We start from the raw sequence: 23831 nt of genomic DNA, 5'->3' as shown, positions 1-23831 counted from the left end.
AAAAATAGCACCTGCCGATATATTTTATCTCTCTACAGCCCACTGCATTTTCCCGTTTATAATCTCTGAATTAAATCTGTTTACGATCTTTATCGACGTCCGCCATTTTGGCGGTCACTCTTTCCAACTTCCCAAAACTTTGCTTTTAGCTTTTAGTTCTTGTTGGTTTTGCGACGTAACCGTAAAAATGTAAGAAATTTTTCATGAGATGAGTGTGACAATGACACAGGTCGAGTCGTCTCTTTAATAATAAAAGCGGGAAATCGAGTGCTTATATTTAGCACAATATCGTAATTCCTATTTTTGCTATTAATTTTTTAACCACAGGCTGATGTCAATTTGTTATTCGACATGAATTTTAACAAAGCTATGATGATTATTGATCCCCCTTTTATTTTTTGTAAGCTGCGGATGTGACAGATATAATAAAAGCGGAATCGCATTGGCGGAGGGAGTAATTGAGGAATAATTCAGTGTTTCGTTAATGTTGAAACGTATTCCGGATACTCGCAATGATGAGAAATAATATTGTGACAGGACTTGAATGATTGGATAGTTGACGCCGGATTTGGCGGAATTTCCGGAATTTTGAGCGAATATGTTTAAAGGAACAAACTGGCAAGTAAACAGTAAAAAATAAATTAAAAAATGGTGGATGCGCCGGGACAATCTGGTTATTTTGATGGTAAAACAATGAATTTTGGGAACGATACTACCAAAATTGTAGCGCGGAAAACAAGACTTCTGACTTGAAGTGATCTCTTAATAAAGTTCTGTTTTCTGAAAAGGTGTCAGCCAACAACAAAAACTGTTTGTTTTCCTGCTAAACAAATATTTCCCACACTTTGTATCGTGCATGATCGATACTAAACACATTTTCTCCCATAATTCACGTAGCTCGTTTCCACTGGCAAGAAAATTCGCAATTTCCTTTTCTTGCGTTAATTTTTCGTATCGGCGCGGCCAGATTTCCGCAGCAAAAACGTAAATTACCTAACCTCATGTTGTTTCAACCAACGATAATTTATGTTGCCGCAAAGTTAAAACATTGCAGACGTGTTTACATTAAGTGAATTACAGAATTTTTAATCGTCCGAAAACCGCAATTTTTGAATTATCTTTGTTGAACAAGTTTTAACAAAGTACAAAGCAGCCCATTAATTATAACAAGAAATAATTACGTTCTTAATTGTATAAAATGTGAACCATTGAGTCAGTTTTGTGGAGATGAAGTTTTTCCCAAGAGTATGACTTTCCTCATTTAACTCGAGTCTTGATGCATCTTGCCTATTATGTTGCACTTGAGAGTGGTTAAAGCGGGGGCGGCTTTAAAATAACAGCTGCGGCTTTTGATGAACGTCAATTAGGCTTTTTCATGCTTAATTAAAGCTATTTCGCGAGATTCGAGCTTTTATATATCGAATCGATTCGCCAGTGGTGCTTTGAGGCTCTGACCGCAGTATGTTGATGCATTGCGCGCTTAATTGTCTGATTGATGACATAAATCCTCCACGATGCTCCGGTAAAATGTACCGAAATTGCCCTGAAACTTTCCCAAGCGTAACAAAAGCTATTTAGTTTCATGCTGAAAGTTTATGCAATTCGTTTTGCATGTTTTATTTTTGGAGGTCGGTCTCGCGAGATGCGAAATCTTGTTATCCAAAACAATGGTGAAGTTTTAATGCGTCTTCAGGGGTTGACACGGCTTACTCGCATTTTTTTCAGAGACGGATAATTAAACGGTTGCAAAGGTATGAATGTTTCATGCCATGTTTCAAGTTTCGATTCAATTTCTTAAAATGTTTCTCACATATTGTGTCGCGTCTGCTTGTTGCAATTTCCATTACTTTGGCCCCATTTCCATATTGCCACGTCATATTTCTCCATACTATCATTCACGGCTACTCATTTAAGCAATTTGGTGCTAAATTGGGACGGAATGTTGTTCGGCTACAGTCTTAGTGAACAAAACCGGTATTGAGAGAGTCGGAATCAATAGCTGAGTTTCATGAAATTGCTGAATTGTTGGACTGGAACCAAAACAATTAATATCCGGGGTGTTATGGTGATGGGCATAGAACTAGCAGCAGGAGGTTTTGTTACAGGAGATATTACAACCTAGAAGTTGTCCCTGACTCAACAAATTTCGGCTGTGAATTCCGACACTGTTGCGTGGCAAAACCGGATTCTTTAACAATATATAATATCATTGCAGACTAATATTACATTTCAAACGCGTACCAAGTTTAAATATAGGAAAACTTGCAGGAAACACATAATTCCGACGAAAAGTTTGTTCTGTTGCGACTAAATACTACAACTTGAAGCGCAGGATTTTGAAACATATTACATTACAAACTAATTCATCAGACAAAGTTTGACCATGTGATTCGGCGCATTCACCATTTCTAAACTCCGAAAATTGTAAACCAATTGAACTTAAAACAAGTAATGTCTTTCGGTTTCGTTAAAAACACCAACTTTATATCGGTCCTGTATTAGAATCAGAATTTACAACCAAAGTTTCTGCAGATTTAACCTCCAATAAAAATGTTCCGTTTTAGAGCTCAATAAAGCGAAACTTTAACATTTATCTATCGCTAAATTTTGAAAGAAGCCAAATATTTTACATCCTCTACTTTACATGAATGCTCTTAGAGCGTTTAATAACTGAAACCCTTCAGTGAATGAAGGTATCGTACAGTATTTTTGGTTTTACATATTAAATGTTTAAGAGCGGAGTAATAATCGCTACGAAGAGTCATACCAAATTATTCATGTTTTAAATGAGTAGATACGTTATAAAGCTCTCTTTTTATCAATCTGTTTCAGAATTACAGTTCCAAAGCGAAATAATAAAACCTGACGTTTGGAAGATTCTGAAATTCATCTTTTGAAGATTAAAGTAAATTAAAATTGACGATTTTTTATATAAGACTCCGGTATTTCTCCCTTCTGATAAGCTTTACATAATGCACTTTCATTATAACTTAAAACTTACAGATCTGAGCAGGTGTAGTCTGAAATTTATTTAAATTTCAGGATAAATTAGAGGAGCTCGCCCCTCGTAAAATTAAGACAATCTTAAACAAAATGTGTTATTCTACTGGCACTTGTAGTTTCTGCAAAATCCGCGGTTTGGATAATAAACGAGTGAAGCTCTGTCAAATAAAACTGTTGAAATTCCGTGTGTATTTTAGCTGAAACTGTGAAAATCGTAATGTTTGTATTTTTGTGTCTTTAGATAAATTTTGCAGTAACTCTCGTCATAATTCGGTTACACAAACACGACATTCATTGCTGAAAAACCCAAATTCCAGGTTTTAAGTAAATTTGTCTCCTCTGTCGCATTTTAATCCCAACCCGTGACAATGTTATTATAATCCCAAAACAACACATTCATTTTGTCTTCTGGCGCGTCATATTTAAATGTCAGAAGTGAGTTTTCTGCTTTTCTGTTCCAGAAATGAGGATGCGAGATCGTAATATCTGACTCCGATCGTCTTTCAAACGACGAAACGATGATAGTGAAGGCAATGGCTTCGTTTTCAGCAACATTGACGGCGACATCGACGAACCTTCCTAGTTTGATCCAAAACGCCACATCAAACGACACCAACGTGGCCACCCTCAGCCCTCATCCTCATTGGACAGAACTGTTGGTGTTGATTCTGAAAGGGTTTATTTTCGGAACGATAATCGTGAGTGCCGTGCTGGGCAACGCTCTGGTGATAATCAGCGTCCATCGACATAGAAAACTGCGAGTGATTACAAATTACTACGTTGTCAGCTTGGCTATGGCCGATATGTTGGTAGCACTGTGCGCGATGACGTTCAATGCTAGCGTGGAGTTGACTGGGGGAAAATGGCTGTTTGGGTATTTCATGTGCGACGTGTGGAACTCTTTAGATGTCTACTTTTCCACTGCGTCTATTTTACATCTGTGTTGTATCAGTGTGGATAGGTACTATGCGATTGTCAGACCACTGGAGTATCCTATTACCATGACCCATCGGACCGTTAGCTTCATGCTAGCAAATGTGTGGATTCTTCCGGCGTTGATCAGTTTCACCCCCATTTTTCTGGGGTGGTACACCACGGATGACTATATTTTGTACCGAGAGAAGCATCCGAACGTCTGCAAATTTGTGGTCAATGAGTACTACGCCCTCATCAGCAGCTCCATCAGCTTCTGGATACCGGGAATCGTCATGGTCACCATGTATTGCAGAATTTACAAGGAAGCCGTCAGACAAAGAAAAGCGCTCTCTCGAACCTCTTCAAACATTATCTTAAATTCAATCCATCAACATCGGACTTCCTACAGGGATCGGTACGGCGACCATTACCTCCACCCATCGGACGGAGAACTGACCACCGTGGGACAAATCAATGGAAGACGAAGTACCAGCTCTGGCTCTGCGGTTTCTTATGGGACAACAGTCACTGAATATAATACAGCGATGAATAGCAGAGACAACAGCAAGGCAGCGACAGAACTGAACCTCAATGGTAAGTTGTAGTTTTGTCAGGGAAAATGTGTTTTCAATTTCCTGAAGTCTTAAAATATATACGTTTGCATGATGATTCTGGCAAGGAAATCTAAAAATAACAAATCGGATTTCCTATCGAAAGTTCCCCGCGTTTTCACTTTCTGTCTAAATGAGATGTCCTCAGGTTGCGTTGTGATAAAATGCACACAATTCCATAAAAGACCCAACAAACACAAAAAAGCGTCTATTGTGTCGCTTCCGCGTTATCAACATAACGATAAGAAATGCGTTTTTCGAACTCATGCACATTCTACCGTTTAGTAAAGAATTTATGGGTGCATCGGCTCCTCCATTTCCGTCCTAATATTACTTCTCGCTTACTAACTTAACGAAGAACGATTGCACGGCCTTTCAACTTACGCGATTAAAGTAAAGCGAGACTTTGACGAATAGAAATTCCTGCTTTCAATCGCTTTAATTGAGAGCTTTAGATCAGTTTTCTGATGTCGTTAGTTGAGCTTTCAGTCCGGCTTCATGTTTTTATTAACTTTCATACGGATGCTCGAGCTTTCCCTATCGATTTCGAACAAACTAAATTAACGCTGAACGTGTTTTTTCGTCTTTTCTCGGCATTATTATTATTCCAATGGAAACGTTTCATTAAAAGCGAGAGTGAACGTTCGCTTGCGATAGTTTTAGCGTCTTTTAAAAAACCTTGACGTGTTGTAATTTATTCGAGATGCTTTTTTCGTCTCGAGCTGCTTCCGTTCGAAAGAAACCAATTTCGTTTAATACCAGCTGATCAACTGTTGAAGACTGCACGCCATAAATCAATATCTGCTAGGATTCCGACGTATTTTTAATAGAAGAATTTAATCGATGGACTTTATACTCGTTCAAAGCCGATGGAATTCCCGTTTGTGCTTCAAACATCATTTTGGACGACCACTTTTTCAATACTCTCGATCATGCCATTGGCGTACCTGCATAAAGCATGCGGCTTTTAATAAAACTTTTTAATAAAAGCTCATTTATTCGCTCGCTGCAGCTTTTTCCCACTTTTTCCCATTTCTTTCGCTCGTTATAGTTATTGTCGCTTTAAGACACCTTCTTCGTCATATTGCATCGAAATAAGCGGATTTCCTTAAAAAATTTGATGATTTCGTGCAGTTTTCTGCTGTTTTCTTCTAATTCAGCCATTGAATCTTGATAAAAATTAATGGATTTGTAGATTTCGAGCTCTTCTTTGCGAATTCAAGCCAGAAAACGGCGAAAATCAGCGAGAAATCGTCGTTTTGCATCCAAATAAGCGGATTTCTCTCGCTTTAAGACAGTGTAGGTAGTAGATCTGTGCGGTGAAAATAATTATCGCGGGTCCCTCGTCAAGCGGAGTGAACACCGAAATTCGACGCGGAAAGAACTGGGAATTCACTCAGATCGAATCGTCGAGGATCTAGGGAATAAAAACGTATATAGAGGCACAGGGAGATATTTACATATAAAACGAACAGAAGAGGTGTTGAAAGGTGATGGTGTAGACGTTCTAAAACACACTTTGTAAACGCGAATTTTCAAACCCCGAGGCACGTTTTTCCCCCTACATCATCAAATATGACAATGAAAGAATTTATGTTGGGACACGGTTCAGACTGATAATCTCCGGGACAGCCTGGAAGAACCGGGAAAAATCGATTCCAAGAGGTGACAATAATTACGACTCGCTCGAGTAACATTAAACGAATTAGTATAGAAAAACAGCGATGATGAATGGTGATTCGTTTTTTAACGATAAGAAAGGCCCCATTTTCATAATTAATATGACACAGAGACAGCAGGTGCAGAGCAAAAGCTAATTCAGGAATATCGTGACGCGGGCTCAAAACTAATAATCCGGCCCTTGTTACTTTAATAATTAATCGGACGAATTTACGACTTCATTAAAGAGCATGTAAACGAGGCGCGAAAAAATTCCTGCCCGAATTCCTGTAGTCGAGCGGTTTGAATATTTAATCGAGCAATTCTTGAAGATGGTCGCTCGTTCTTCACCGCCATCGGAATATAAAATAGGACTGCCTCTTATTCAACAAACTGATGTATACAGTATGTCACTAATAATTTTCCCAGTTGCTCGATATCTTTGGAAACTCTCCCGACCAATTTTTCTCGTTCGATTTGTTTTTATCCAGGATTTAGGCCTGACTAATACCGGCTTAACGATTTGCCTAATTGGAGTTCCAGTTTTAAATTGGGACTCGTGTTTCGATGAGCGGTGATGTGGAAGGCGGTAGAGTTATTTTATTCATGAGTTTTGGATGTTAGCTGAGACAAAGTACGAACAATAAAAATAACAAGAGTTTGCTTGTACGTCTCTAATGATGAAAACAAACAGTGAATATCCAGCGAAAAGTATCGACCTGCTTCGTTTCCATCAAAAATCTTATTTCTTCACGTCGCGAAAGTTCATTACCGAGATCGTGCCTTCAATAAACTTGTATAAGAGACCAAAGACCTGTGCTACCTTCCCAGAAAAATGGGCGATTCCGTCTCCTCTTTGTACACACCTAAAGAAATATCTGCTTCGTAATTAATTGTCATTGATGTCTGGGAAGTGCTCTTTCATCAGTAAATCTGAATCGGACTTTTCCCTTTCAACGCACAAATGACACATGTCAATGTCAACTTCAACAATGAACGGGAGAATGATTATGGACTGGTCCGTGAGTCTTTTCAATCCGAATCCTCCGGTGGATTACAGTGTAGATGATTTCGCGTTAGACAATGCGAACAACCGAACTTGCCTCCCTCCGGAACCCCAACACGGCAACGTCGAATACAAGCTAAAAATCATCAACCCAACTCATCAAAGGTTCCAACATCTCGTCACGCAATTAAAATGGCGTCTCCTTGAAGGTGACGGCGCCGCAATCTATCAAATCGGCGTCGGCGACTCTGGATTCCTCACAGGTTTATCTCAGCGGGAGATGTCTGCAAGTTTGCGGACTCTCCAACGTATGGCTCTCCAAGTGAACGCGACCACCACAGTGCTGATGCAGCGGGTATTGGAAAACCAGCGACGTGTGACCCAAGTTCTGGTGACGACATTGTAGACACAATATTTGAATAAATTTATTTCGGCTGTTATCTTGAAAGAGTTGCTTTGTGGTCCCAACACTTATCAAGTTCTTGAAGTGTGACAATCGAGTTTATTGTACGACGTAAGACAATGGGGCGTTATATCCTTCACTTGGCCGTCAAACGAACTTCGACAAAAGGACACTACAGGATAAATGTTGGCATTTCTGAGAAAACGAGCTCGTAAACAAATACCTGGGATTGTAGAGCTCGCGCGCTTTGTAAGAGCAATTAGATAATTGCTTTTTGCATGGAAAAAATGTCGAGCTGGGGTGAGCATTTTTTCAGGGGTGTTTCCTAAGACAACCTAAAACAGACATCCTAATTATTTCGGATAATCGGTGAACCGCCGTCATTTTAGTCACTTATATTATTAGACAAAAAGTAATGAGCTTTCGTCCTGCTTAATTTGGGCCCAGACCGACCTTTTCACAACGTATCATATCGTCGTCTAAGTGGTAACTTACGCAATCTCAATTTTTGCAACTTTACAGGACAATAAAAAAACTGTTTTTATTTTTAGATTAGATGAAGATGAATTGTAAACGTCAAATTAACATTCAATTGACATCTTCGGAAACACTAGATTTACAAGCGCCCTGGACGTTTACACACGCCGTGCGGTAAAAATTGCCCAAATCGTCTGCTCTTCAGATGCGTTTATAAATTAAAATCACTTTACCATAATGAAGATTGATCACCAAAGTGGAATCTACCTAAATTATTATCTCAATTAAGACAATATTTCTATTTTTAAAGTAATATTAAAACGTTTTTTATACAGCGCCATCTTGTGTACTTTTTGTGCAGCAACTACAAAATTGACAGAATTGACAGATGATGAAATTTACAAATGTGACAATGTGACAATTCTCATGAATTTTGAAAAACCCAATTATTTAAATTAAAAGTTTTTCGGCCAAAAAGTTTAATACAACTCTTGTGCGTTAACCATTTTACAGCGCTCAATCATTAAAGCACTCCGGCTACGCAGTCGTGCTTCAAACTGATTTCGCGCTGTAAAATGTAAGTTACCACACGCGACTGTAAATAACTATTTTCAAATAGTAATCCTCTACATTTGATTTTTATTGTGTTTCAAACGATTATTAAAAGTTTCAATAAAATAAAACAATTTTCTGAAGAAATGCTTGAGATAGAGGGTGTTGCCTTAATTTTTGCCTGAGATAGAGCAAGTTGCAGTTTACGTTTTCAATACTATACAAACAACAAACAACTTTTTTTGTGTTAAATGACAAATCTCATCCTTTTAACCATTTCAATTGTGAATACAGTTGCGAGCATGGAATTTCGGGTATTGCTGTAATTTATGAACGGACCACCGTCGACATCGACAACCTTCTGGCATCGATGGAGAGCATAACATAAATAGACAACTTATTCCAAATTATTTTAAACATCAGTCATAATCACAATAAAGCTTAAAGTACATCCAATTCTATGTGACAGAAAAAGCTATAAGCGTTAATTGGTTGGCCATTTAAGAACGTATTAGTTCACTTGGAACATAATATAAAGAGCCATCGCTAACTTCCATTTTTGTGGATGTTCAATTAGGCAATTAGATTAGGTATAATTTTACAAACTCGCCGTATGTAATAATAAAAAACGTAGACTCTTTTTTCATGCGTGTTCAAACCTTTGCGCTGACCTTTTTTTCGAATTAATTACATTGCTTTAAAAAAAATTTTTTTTAATATTATTTAATGACCTGTAGATTTATTACTTTAAAATAGAAATCTTATGGTTATTGGTGCTATGAGTGGATTATTTTAAATCGAATTAATAATTTTTTATAAGAGGTATTGTTAACTTACGATATGAAGGAACATAGGACGATCTATGTTGGAACCACCATCAAACATTTTTCTGCTCACTTAACACACTTTTAACTTAATCTGACATACACTTTTATTCTACCTCATTTTGAATTGAGAATGAAGTAGCGTATTTTGCCTTACGTATTGAGATAGCGGATGTTGTAAAATTTTCGCGTAGAGCATAAAATGTAGCGAAATTCAAAAAACAGACTCCGTCACGACATTCCCCACGAAGAAACAATTCGAAAACTAGCAAAAACGAAAAATCGTCAAAATTGAGATAGAGGCAGTTGCCACTTAGACAGCGATATCCTCTTTAAAAATGTATAACACACAAAAAGTAATAAACCCGTCCTTCTAACCCTCACTATTAGTCACTCTAATTCCTAAATTAATTACCCTCCATCATAACTTCCAACGTGGCTCTAGACGATATCTTAAGTTCTTAGTTGACAGGAAGAATATGTCGAAAGCGTCCCTTGTCAGATTTGCTCATGGGTGAAATTAGATTCGAAGAGTGCGTTCTGCTCGCATTATTGATGAAATTTTTATCGTGTTTTCCCCAAACTTCTTAAAATCCGCATCTTTAGCCCGTGTATTGAGTAAATAAGCATCTGTGGCCCGAAGGTGTGAATTTGATTGATGTAACGATGGTTATAACTTGAATGCTCCCGGCACGACTTCCGTTTTCGATGTCTGGGAGCGCTAAGAGGGCATTTACACGGCTATTATGCCGCGTATGCCTGAGGTGTTGAACTGAATATTATGGATAATAGAGACTATTAACGTCTATTATCTGAATGAAGTGCTCTCTCGGACCGGCGCACGTTGTAGCGGACTTATAATGTCAGTCTAGACCATCCCGTTATCAAAACCAGTATTTTTTTTGTTACAAAACAATTCATTTCCGATATTTATGCGCACAGCGTTGCAATCCCTCATTTCCCATTCATTTCTAAACAAATCTTTTTTGTCATTCGACCGAACAAGCTGAACCTTTTTCCTTTATTTCGCATCCTTTGGCAAAAACCATCAACCTCGTCCGCTTTAATCTTTTTTCCTATTTCGAGCACCCCCGAAGAATTTTAAGGGGTTTTAAGCAACTTTTCAATTTCACTCGAAGCCACTTGACGTGCTTAACGGCTTACGCCACGGTTTACATTATTTCTCAAAGAACAACAAACAGCCAACAACTTCAATCAAATATTTACAGATTTACCAATCACTACAATTAACAACGGCGAAAGCACTCATCAAATTTGCAAAAGTTCACAGAGTTTCTGTTTACTTATTTCCTTAATTATGGTAATCTACAGAAATAAAGCCTACCGGCAAATCCACCTTCAAGAATCGATTATTTAAATTTCTGCATCCCGAAGCAGTCACGAGAAAGTTGCCGTTGAACTCAATGAAATTGTTTTTCTGGCGCAATTAGAGACGATCGATATCGATTGAAGAGGTGGGACGATCTTTGCTTCGCTGCAACTCGACATCTTTTGAATTTTTGTTTCGTTTTTCGATCTAATTAACAGGGTAGCTCGGCAAGTTTGAAGAAAATTTTAATTACTTTAGCGAGCGAGAGAAAAAAGAGTTGGAACGGATTTAATTGGAAGGACGGTCGAAATCACGCCGATGGTGCTTTGAAGGGCTTTCTCGGGCAAACAGAACCATTTATGATTCTAGAGTTGTTTGCTTCAAGTACATAATACAATTTCGTATTCACGTCTAGTCCACGAGGTACAATAAAGGAGAGATGAAGTCGAGAGCTGACGAGCTCTTGTAACGTCTCAGCACCACCGAGGGTTAATCTTGACACGAGGCGAAAAAATTTATGTATTATGTATTGATACGTCTCAATAACTTCAAGTATTTATTACTCCTTCGTTCTTGGATAGACTTAAAAAAACAGCTTTTTATTGAATCCTTTTGCATGAAAGAGCTTTTGCGCTGCAATTTTCCACATCCCAGCTGAAAGCTCTTTACAGCGATCCGAACAAAAGTTCTAATATTTTTGCTTCTAAGGGGGTGCGTGAGGGTCATTTTTATCGTTGATGACGCCGCGCTCGTTCTTGTACGTCCGATTTTATTTTATGGCTTTGTTCTTGGATTTGGATTTAGATTTAATCGCGAATTATGGGCGTTCTGTTTGTCACACGGGAATCCGATTAAAATGTTCACATTTTTTTAAGTGATCTCCCCACTCAGTAATTCAATTTTGTCTAGTTTGATTCGTCTCTTTTTCCAAATGATAATCCATTTATCTATCAAAGCAACCGAAAGAGCTAACATGTTACGCTCGGAATTATTTATCAGGGCTCGGTATTTTTGCCAGGAAATCCAATTACAACGCTTAGTTTTACCTTTGGTTATTTTCGTAAGAATTTTCGTCGGAGATCGTTTACGCAAATATTATTCCACTACCGAAAAATTCGGCAAATTTATGTCCGTTTCCGCTCCAACTATTACAGATGGAATTTATCGGTTATTGTGATGGCGGATATTGATTTTTTTATTGTAATTAGTACGCGAGGCACGTACTCGACATATACCCATAGTCCTGGGGGCAAAAATCCCTCAAAAAAATACGCTTTTTGTTGGTGGATAATATTAAATTATTGGCGTTTTTCTCCAGGGAAAAACGATCCAGCATTTATTTAATTATTCACTACAATGGCGCCGTTTAAATATGGTCAAGAAGCGCACGTTACCTACATAAAACGGCAATAAAATATTTATTCCAGAAATTTGATGGGATGCCATTTGCAACTCGACACGACGATCGCGCTTTAAAACAAACAACCGATAAAAATAAGATTAGGACGGGTAAAATCCCAGGAAGATAGGTGTGGCTCAATTGCAGAGTAAAGTGGCCTAATAGTGGCAAGCAGGCATTGCACTCTAATAAATTAAACGAAAAGAACAGTTTAAATGAGAGTTGAATCTAAACTTTCAAATAACGTTTTAGTGGTTCTGTTTCAAAAATAGTAAAATTAAATTAGAGGATTTACAGTTTTCGTGGCAATTGCAGCAGTTTTTGTTATGACTGTAGTAGGAATTTTTTGTTCCTCCAACTTTAAGGGCTTTAGATTAAGTTAATGGCGCTGTAGCTATAACAACGTCAAAGTAAAACTGCAATTTTCATCTGCTTCGTAATTCGTAAACTACACTTAAAAGAACAAATGCAATTTTTATTCTTCCAAGGCGCTTGTAGCGACAAAAATACGCTAAACTTCATAATCTAAATCAAGTGGCTAGATCAAGCAACGTTGCTAAAACCAAGAAATTCCAGTACGACAAAAAAATCTTATAAAACATAAAAAAATCGTGCGCGCATCGGATATGCTGCAGACTTCACTAGTTCATTCTTCAAATGGTATTGTTTACATCAGGATTGCCTGCTTGATTAGCGCTTTTGAGTACAAAGGCTCCAGCTTGATCCGGGCGTTCCGTAATTATTCAAATATTGCCCCAATTAAAACGTGAATGTATACAGTTGTTGGACTTGACTAAATTTCCTGTCCGATCGTTTCCTGCCTAAAGACTCTACGTCCTTAAGGCCCGAGAGTGAGCTTTCGGACCCAGCAGGAAAATCAATAGGAATTCTCCGAGTATTAAACGGGTCTCTCTGTCTCACTTGGTTGGCTAGGAAGTCTTCGCCGGGCCCGTTCGTTTTGGCGGGAAATTTCCCAATGACCGACTGAAAAACGGTATAAATCAACCCGTAATTAAATCCCTAGCCTAGAGTTCTATTTATAGTTTGAAATTGCAACCATAACGTACGAGCAACACGCAAAGGAATGGGAAATTAACATGAAAACATGCTTTGCTTGCTTCACGTGACGGCACCTGAACTTGATCTTCCTTATAGTTATTTTTTTTGGGCCACACGCGAGACCGTTGAACCTTAAACGGTTTCCTTCGCATTTCAATCGGACACGATAAACGAAATTAAAACGGTTTGATAAAATCTGTGTCCTGGAGTTTTTGAGCCGTATCGTGGAGAGTTATTTGCCCTGAAATTAAAGCACTAGGACGTGGAATGAAACGTGCGGATTACCTAGGATCCGGACAGGGTAGATGAAATTTTGAAATTTGCGATACGACGAAATTAGCGACGAGCTTTCAGAATTTTAAGAATTACAATTCCAGACGTTTTTCTTCGGGCCTCCGGGATTACATGCGCTTTCCGTGTAATATCCGATATTGAAAAGTTCTGATAAAAGCTGAGAGTAACACGCACGTGAGTCAACTTTGATGCTTTCCATCGAACATAATCAATCGTCATGAAAGACTCCCGTATTGAAACCTTATCGGAGCTTCATCGCGAAATATTAATATTTCTTTTACCTTTGACGTTTGAGTTTCTACCTGTCGGCAACTTCATTGTTTATGTCATTCAAAGAAAAAATATTTATCAAAGCAAAATCGCGCATTCATTTTAAAGCAGGTGTTGCGTTACGAACGTGCCGGAAAGCACAAGAGAATTAGTTCGCTGACAACTCTTTTTTTAGTTTATTGTACAACATGGAAACAAAGTAAATTTATAAAGCGCATTTAAACAGAAAAGAGGATAATTAGATCAACACTTGAAATCGAGTTGAGGCATTTCTACACGTTCCAGTATTTAGATGCAGTTCATGTAAAATGGAGCGCATTCTCTCATGTGCAGCATTACTAAATTAGTTCGAGAAGATGGTAAACTTGTAAAATCTGCCCCCGACGGCATATCCTGATGATGATTCCCCAACTTGTCCCTTCTTATAAAACCATAACATAAATCAGTAGAATCACCCATTCACGTCCATCTACAGTAAAATTCCACCGCTTTACCATCCCAAGATTGATGTTTTAATAAACACGGCTATTAACGTCAACATTATTACATCGACAAAACCACCACAGCTACTTTCCCCAGATCTATCGAACCAATAAAACACCATTCTCTCAACAAACAAGTTCAAATGACACTGATTGCCTTTCAACAGTACATTCCAATAGTTGGAAACTTGACCACGAAAAGGGCCGAAACATGCATTCAAATGTGCCAGAAAACTTTCCAACAAAAAATCCCAAAGTGAACAGCTTGGGAGTTTTAAATCAAAATCTGACGTTTCAACATCGATGCAAATCTGTATCGATACGAATAAGCAACATTCTTTGTCACTTGACATTGAAAAAAAATCGCGAAAAATGTTTCCCTCGTTGGAGTTGTTGAAGCGTGAAAATAGGGGCGACAGCCGGGTAGAAAGTTGAAAATTGCACCCCAAAACTAAAAATAGCGACGTTGGCGAGTTTCGCGTCGCAACGAACGAGGCGGTTCTTGAATCAGTCACGCCTTTGTCGATCATATCATCGATTATAATAATAAGTATAATACGCGAGATGGGTCGAGGGGACAGAGAATAACATAAATTACGCAGGATGAGAAGAAATTTGTCGTTTTTTATGAGACGTCGTTAATCTTAGATAATCGTCTTTCTTGAACATAATGGTCACCTTGGAACTTGGCCTGGAAAAACTCCAGATGATTGATAAAATTTTGTGAGATCAGCAGAGTCCTCAAACAGAAACTGACTTCTTAAGAATGGATTTCATCGATTTATTATGACCGTGAATCCATTACAAAAGACCGTCCATTGTTGCCTCTCATGTCAATTCTGAAATCGGCAGATAACAAACGTACCAACATGAAAAAAAATTAACGAAAGTTAGAAAATTCCAGCCGCAAGGTCGTCACGTGTATCTCAAGAAACTCAAATCGATTCTCCATTGATCGATGATACGCTTCTCCCTGAACGATCACCTGATTGATCGTTTCCTCCGAACTACGGCCTCTATGCATTTCCACATACAGCCAAACGAACTTATATCTACATTGATTTTTCATCGTGACCAGAATCATAATCAATCGGATTAAGAATTTTCCAGGAGAAACCTTGATTTCGTATTTCGACACGAACGAGTTCTGCCCTTGAAAACTATTTCGTTAAGCTCGAAAATGGGAATTTCAAGACATTCACGCCTCGGTGCTTTCGACGTCTAAAACTAGACAATTTAAATTCGCTCAATGAGTAAAAGAAGAGTCTTTTCAGTATGGCACCGGTTTCCGTTCTCTGGAAATAACTCGTTGAAGAGACGAAATTTATTGATAACTTCAACGATTCATGGCTGAACTTGTTTAGTAGGCAAAGAGATACGAGTTTTGAATTGAATTGTGCGTGCGTCTGTGATAAATTTAAAATTTTGCAATTCTTCGAAGAACATTACGGTAATATAAACTCACAAGCAACGAAACAAATACAATTTCCTTTTGTGCTCGTTTAATAACGAAATTTATTAAAATGGGAGTTGGGCAGAGAAGAGACACTGTTTTAGGCATAATATAAATGTCGTGGCTTGAAGTAAAATTAGACGAGGAATTCATTCGGAAAGTGTATCATTGAAACGTGCACCCCGCTTAGAAAAACAAAACGATACAAGTTTTTATCATGTGCTAACTTCCTTATTTCCTGGAGATTTTTATCGTGTTTTTCAACTTGGTGCAATTTAACTCTATTTTCTTACCTACTTCCTCGCCACTTTATTTTTCTTTTTATGCTGTTCTTCACCTCAAAACGCGTTGTTATAAGGCGCTTGTTTATTCTGACGAGTTTCCATTTCCCCAATCTAATTGCAGGCATAAAACTAAAGCTACTGTGTCTACTTAATTTCACCATCTGAAAGGAAGCTAAAACAGTGCGTTAAAAGCTTGGAACGAGCAAACTTAATATTAAATTAAAAGAACAAGAGAGCTCGTTACAGCTGGTATGCGATTAATGTAACCCTCGGCGACGTTAAAGCGAAATTTTCTATAATTCGCAAGCGGGAAATTATTTAAATGAAAGGGGGAAGATTTTGGTAAGATTTAATAACTCGTCAAGTATATCATACTGACAGTTTGTCACAAAGAGTGATGGTTTTGTAAATGCTTTAGGGTTAAGAGTATCTTTACATTTTTTTCTTCACGCGTCATCATTATCGGCATTGATGGATGGTAACGGATTTGGCAAATCAAAAGCGGTTTGTTAAAGGTTAGTTCAGTCCACCTCTTGATCCCAATCGTCGAAGTTCGGCTGAATTACTCAATTTTCTTAATGCCGCTATTAATAAGTTTGACTTGATTGTTTGATCATTGATTAGTTCTGTTCTCTTCAGATATTAATTTCAGAGACTATAAAGGCGTGAGTTTACATTTCGTTCAATAGACCGGGGGAGATTCAAAATCAAATAATTCTTTCATGCAATTACAATGATTTATTAGGGAATTTGCTTTGATAAAAAGTATCAAAGAGAGATTTTTCATTTAATTTTACTAACTTTTGAGGCCGTGCCTTGACTGAAATTTATTTTAATTGAATTTGTCGAGCTTATGTTTCATACTGTCTTGTACAAAACTTTCTTACAAATTATGTCTGTGTCAGGACAAAACTTAGAGGTAATGTTTAAATATTTTACTTGACTGAAAAGATTTCTGTTAACAAAACTCGTTTGCCATTGTTTGAGATGTTCTAAACACGATTGCACAGAATCTGTGGTTCTTTTAGCCGTCTGTTTTTATTTCTCAACAATTACATTTCAAAACACTCCAAGTTTTCTCTGTTTTCTTTAAAATCTGATTTACTTCTGCCTCCGATTTTTCAGTTATTGACTATTGACCCTAAAATTGTAGTCTCTCGCTCGTTCTTTCGTTATCTACGAGTAAAGTGTTGTTAATTGAGGCGCATTGTAACCAGTCAAACAGATTGAAGCTGTAAATTTTAGTATATTAATTGGAACATTAGAACTATCAATCCGCTTATCTAATAATTCGTAAAACAGATTTGGAGCAGCCTGTTTCTAATTAATTGCTTAATTAAATTTTGCAATTGTAGTAGTGTGTCATTATGTAATCTTAAATAAATTGAGAATTGTATAAATTGCCCATGCTGATACTGATCGAGGGTGAGTTTAGTTTACTTTTCGCTCCATGATCAAACATATTGAGGTCGTAAATTACAGGATCGTTCTATGGCATATTTGAACTAGATATCCAACTAAACGCATAGCTAATAATTCGCAATTTATTGAAAACGGTTCGCCCATATCCATACAGTTTTTTTCTAATTGTACCAATTTAAGAAAAGAAAAAATTGTTAATTAATTGCGTTCATATCCATAAGTTTAAGTAAACATTAAGGGCCCGATTTCAAGTGAGTGGCGCAAAATTGCGTTGACGCTGTTGCTAAGGTAGTATCAGTTTGATTGGGGTTGTTAAGATGCAACTCTGATTTGCAATGAAGCAAGTCAACATGAAATCGAGCCCTTAGTAAACAAGTACAAGGTGTTTATAAATGTTTCTAGCATCAAGGGTGGCTATGAAATGTCAAATAAATTTGCCGCTCGTTACTAATGTGGGTTTAGATTTTTCAACTGACATTTGTAGTTAACCTCAATTATTGAACAAAGTTAGTTTTGAAAACAAACTGTTCAAGTTGTAGTTTGAAGGCTGAAAATCCAAAATTTTGACACAAAACCGTAACTGAAAAGTCGTAGACGCAAGTGAAATTTGAAATAATTGTTAACATAGTTATATTCAGTATGAAAACAAAGCGGCAAAATAGCGCAGCACAGAAATTCCAAAGCCCCCCTTGATGCTAGAAACATTTATAAACACCTTGTATATGCTTACTTGGATAGCAGTTACTTAAAAAAAATAAAGTAATTATTTAAACGTTATGCATATGGACGCAATTATAAAGTGCCAATAGTTTGCTTACGGACCAAAAAAATTAGAGGGTGGAATTTTTTAGAAAAAAAAAAGTGGCAAAATTGACATTACTTGGCAAAGCCAGTTATGTAGTATGAAACGTATTTAAGCAATACAAATAGAAATCATAAAGATAGATCAGGATGCACATTAAAGTGCTTAACATCTTCTTCAGGAAGTGTGAATGTTTCTTTTTATAAGTATTTGCGGGCATAACTGGGTTCCCCTACCGGCGCTCTGAATTCGGAATTCGCTAATTTTTGAGACACTCTGTATTTAAAGTGTTTGATTAATTGGCAAGGTGTTGAGCAAAACTAAAAAAACTAAAATAAACGCGGGGTGAAAAAAAGTGTTTCGGAGTGACTGATCTCACTTGATAAAACAAAACGGGTTTCGAATTTAGAATCAGAAGGCAATTCTACTTTAACAATTGGCGGACTAGTGTTATTACTGGTACTCATTTTACGCACAATTTCACGCAGAACTAAAAACATACTTTATGCTATTCGTTAGCGAACGTACGCAAATAAATTCAGTTATTTAATGTAAGTTTCGGATATTGAATGTTAAGTTCATAAAATGATTATGCTCGATATCTTCGAAATTAAGACAGGGAGAAAAATGCGGTCTTCGTCACAGTTTCGACCGAAATTTGATAGCCGATTTGTTGAAAATAAGCAAAATAAACTTCTGATTCAGAATTAGAAGACAATTCTACTATTACAAACAAATTTCTACTGATGACTAGTGTAATTTTCGTCTGTCTACATGCAGTATCAGGATTTCAATTGATACTTTGACGCAAAAGTTCAGTCGTGCAAAAATTGCATGTGTCCTATCGAAATTGTGGTGAAGACATAGTCACGCCATGAAGGCATTGCCGCATCATACCGAAACTGCTTGACGGCACAGAATTGGATATTTGTGGTTACAATTGTTTAGTGGAAGATCATTCTATTCTGTCTCGTAATGCAATACATGTGATATCAAAATCACATCACGTAGCAAATGGTAATGTTATCTATTAGTTAGCAAGCGGTGACGTTGGCTATATCTCTTCACTAAAACGCTAGAAATTATCCCGTGAAATGCCGTAAAGTTTAGCCAAGTTTTTAATAAGATCGGGCTGAACATTCGTGCCCAGGTCGCATTATACAATTAAGACTAAAAACAGCGGAACCCGAGCTCGTAGATTGATTTGCATTTAGCTACAAGTCGGAATAGGAATAATTAAGGGAATTGCAGCGTGCGGATAGTTGCAAGTTGTCGGTTAGTGTTGTACGTACAGATCACAATGGAATTAAAGGGGTTAATTAACACCAGGAAGCTAGTTAAGACTGACACTTCGCGTCGGATTTAACACTTCCATTTAAGAGCGTCAGTACTTCGTTTTCATTGAAGATATTGAATTAATTGGAAAACAGATTGTTAAGGAACCCTGCTTAACCCCAATTCAAAGTACTTGTGAGAAATCGATATGCGACTAATATGTTAATAATTTAATCAAGACGAGTATGGGGTTCTATTGATTTAATAAAGGACCAATTTAGGAATGTTGTGTTTTATCTTAGAGAGGGCGTTCGATCAATTGCCATGGAACGGATAATAAACCATTCGGTCATCGATAAGACAATAAATCATCCTTAATTAATACATTCGTGCACTGTATGTCAAGGGCGAAAAATATCAAGTTGTCGAGACAATTTGACTCTATTCAACGCCATGAAATTTAAACAGAACAAAACAAATTGTTGCGGTTTCCACTTTGGACTCCAAATTGAAATATCGATTTTATTTATACACTTATCGGTAACTATATCAATGAAACAAAGCAATTTAACTAATTATGTTGCCAGTTATTATTTAATGAAACCGTCCCGCGTATTTTTTTTCAAATTTAGGTTGTTATTAAATGAATCAACGTACCTTTCCATCAATATTGCAATACATTTTATCTATTTTCGTTTCAACTGCCAGCCTGTAATTTAGTAGCAACGAGACCTGTTCGCGCTTTATTGAACTCGCTTTGTTGATATGCGGCAGTTAAAGTTTATTTATTATTTAAATTCATTCACGTCCTTTTGCTCCACATTTCTATTTTTAGTTGTGACCAAAATATTCACTGCTTTCGATATAACTGATTACTGATTAGTGATCGCACAATTTTATTTATCAGATTAAAGACAAGCTAAAATTGAATTATCACGTTTTTTGCCTACAATTTTAGTTAATTGACGTCCCAAAAAAATTTACTTCACTTTTTTTTCGTCCTTTTCGCGCAAATTGAAATTATGTAATCCAGCTCGCTCAGATCACGTCAAAGAAATGATGGATGGGTTTTCTTTACATAACATCTGACTAATTTCGCAGTCTGGCAGTGAACTTTAAATTTCCTAAAAACCCACCAAAAATTTGCTTTATTATAATGTGGTATTAAAAAAATTTAGCAAAAACGTTTTTCTTGCAGGAACGTCCATTCGCCAACAATCAAAGAGCTGGAGGGCCGAACACAAGGCTGCTCGCACTCTGGGCATCATAATGGGCGCTTTCATGTTATGCTGGCTTCCTTTTTTCTTATGGTAAGTAGTCACAAAATGTATCGTCTTTCAAAGAAGCTGAAAGTTGTAAAAACCGCGTACGCCCACAAAGAAGCTTTTTCAAATTTCGTCTGCTAACACCCTTGAGCTTAAAATATACAAGTTCGCACTTTTCGCCTCCGGAGTGCCTCCAGTGAAAGCTTCTAAAACCCCAAGAGAATCTAAAAATATTCGCAATAATTGATTATAATGAGGTTTGAATAAACCAAGAAAAATTCTCATCAATCAAGACGAGTCCCCAAAGCTTCAAGTTCAAGAGCTAATTACAGTTTTGATCAATGAGGATCCGACGTTGTGTAAATCACAATCGACGTATCATACCTAACCCTTTGAAGGAGCTTTGCCCGGAAGAAAGCTCGGTTGTAGTGGTTTGCACAATAGAGGGATGATGAGAGATTTTCTTTGGAGCTTGATTGAGAACGGATCTATTTGGAAAATTCAAAATTTTGAGGAAATCGCTTGAATATCGCAGTCATTATCTTAAACTCCTGCCTGCCCGGAAACGAGCAAACAAACAAAAAGGTAGTAAGCTGCGGCAGCCTGTAATGGGATTATGTTGAAAACCTGAAAGGATTTAATCACCTTGCAATTAATATGGTTTAAGCTACCAGAGATTACACGTGACATCCAAAAAGTGTCGTTGAACAATGTTAAACGCGCTCATCAAACGCGTAAGCGCTCGAAGAACACCAGCAGCTTTCATATTAACAAGCTTTACACAGCTTTTAAGTCGTAGCTCCGGGATTTCGATCGATTGTAACATCTCGTCTTCTCTCTTCTTCGTAATAAGTCAGATAAACATGACTTTTTCCAAGATATCAATCCACCACGAAACTCTCTGTTATGATTAGAGTCTAAAGTCGATCCCGGCTTAGTTTTCTGATTTCTGCTTCTACACATTTTCTCTGCCACAAAGACAATGGCGAAATGGACACAAATCAAATTTGTACGCCCCAGAAATCCCCTGAGAACTTCACAGTTTGTTAGATGTAAGATTAGGAAAGTTAGCCCCATTAAACTTTTACCGTTACCAACTCTTAATGCACGTGCTTGCATCAAAATCGATTATATGCGAGTATTTATAGAGATTGGTTGCAACTATAAACAAAGCCTGAAACGCAAAATCGTAACCTAATGGCTTGGAATTCCCTCAAGCTCAGGCAGGGTTAATAATGCCGACCGAGAATATCTCATCGATTAATTAGAGAATAAACGTGAGTTTAGATGTGTTACAGGTGGAAATTTTGACTTTTGTAGGCGTCATTCCTGTTGGGGAAACTAGCCCAAAAACATTCTGCATAACCGAATCAGTTAAAGTTGGAGCTAACTAAGTTATTTGTCGGGTTTGCATTTCAAAGGTACACTCTGAATCATTAACATTGTTGTTAGGGGACCAGGGGAATGAAATTGTGTATTCACGCCGGTTGCAACGTTGTGGCACATTTCCACGTTTAAATCAGTTATCTGAAACCCAAAAGCCACTTTAAAAACGCACCCCACTTGGAAAACTCAAACATGAGATAAACCACCTCGTCTATTAAAGGCGGGAAACGTAAAGATTAACTGCCGCAGTAAGAAAGCGCTACATTAGACAAATTGGTCGTTCCAACGAATGCAGAATTAAACAAGGCGCCCAAAGCGCATTAAATAGGAAAAATCGACGCCCTCGCAACTAAAATAATCGGTGTAGCTCAAACTGAGCAAATATGTCATTACAACAATACGCCAACGTCAACTAGTGTGACAGACTCATCTGTCTCTCGTTTCAATAATATCGAATTCGCTTTTGTTCAATATGTGCAAATTTGTACACTGATCGTACAATTACCAACCAACTTATCGAAGCCACTCGCTTTGTTCTGATTGCTCCCAAGAAAAGAACCAAATTGACAGGAGCTCAACGAAGGTTTTTGATAAGCTCATAAAGCAGCTGTTGATTCAAAAATCGTAAGAATCTTACTTCTGACAGTGAAGGTTTTCCGGAAACAAAAGAAAAACTAATATAAAATCAGACATTTCGTTAGAAACCACGACGCTCAGGTTTTTTTCTTCGGCAGATGGCGGCGTTATTGGAGGCGACTTTCTCGAACCACAACAGGCTAACTATAATTTATTAAAGGCGACAGATTTTCGGGGGCGGGGTTGGAGTGGAATCGATTAAAGCGATTTTTTATGATGCCGTTCGAGATCAAACGATCGTGTTTTCAGTCAGCAAATTTGCTTAACTTGGAGGCAATGGAACGTGAGATTCGTAGTAAAATGTTTATGACTTGTCGCCCAATGTAAAGCTTTTTTAAAAGGTCTTTCCCAAATGCGGATCCTCAAAGAACTGTCCATTTTCTAGTAGATTTCCTCGATCTAAACAACAAAATGACGATTTTTTTGCACATTCACAGAACTTTAAACTTTAAGAGTTTCCGAGATAATTTCATTTTCCATATTTAAAGAAATAAAGCATTTGACTCGCTGTTTAAAACCAACACATCAGCACCTGAAAAAGCATCATTTTACGTGTTAATACCGCTCGCAAAGTCGATGATTCATGACAAGCCGTCACTCCGAATTTCCCTCAAACAAAAACGGTCATAAATCCGTTCTTCAAATGTGAAAGCATAGTTTCCATAACACGTCAAATCAGTTTAGCTACTTTAGTATGAGAAAAAAACGGGAAACAACGTCGCAGTTGCGGTAGAAACGCGTCCGGAATTTCAATAGTGCGTCCCATTTCAAATTTTCTCCACTTTAAATGTCTTTTTTTCTGTCCAACAGGTACGTGATAACGACGGTGTGTGGCGACGTCATTTGTCCAACCCCTGATTGGTTAATAGGGATGTTATTCTGGGTTGGCTACTTCAATTCGGCCCTTAATCCACTGATCTACGCCTACTTCAACCGCGACTTCCGAGAAGCTTTCAAAGATACCCTACTTTGTGCGATGCCTTGCTGCTTCACATGCTGGAAAAACCCTGCAAGATTCCTTTAG

The 23831-nt window shown here is 37.6% G+C and overlaps 1 protein-coding gene across 1 annotated transcript in view; it reads left to right on the top strand.

Moving 5' to 3' along the window:
• LOC148167941 (octopamine receptor beta-2R-like) overlaps positions 1-23831 on the top strand; it is a 31031-nt gene extending 7200 nt beyond the window's left edge. Inside the window, exons 2-4 of the mRNA XM_088046001.1 lie at positions 3465-4512; positions 20719-20830; positions 23618-23831. Coding sequence (XP_087902127.1) covers positions 3522-4512; positions 20719-20830; positions 23618-23831 — 1317 coding nt within the window. The 5' untranslated portion in view covers positions 3465-3521. The remainder of the gene's footprint in view (positions 1-3464; positions 4513-20718; positions 20831-23617) is intronic.

Source organism: Gnatocerus cornutus, chromosome 9 (assembly GCF_029298725.1).
Source record: "Gnatocerus cornutus isolate USDA-ARS CGAHR chromosome 9, icGnaCorn1.1, whole genome shotgun sequence".
Taxonomy (NCBI): domain Eukaryota; kingdom Metazoa; phylum Arthropoda; class Insecta; order Coleoptera; family Tenebrionidae; genus Gnatocerus; species Gnatocerus cornutus.
The sequence above is the reverse complement of the archived record's forward strand: the minus strand, read 5'-3'. Positions and strand labels throughout refer to the sequence as shown.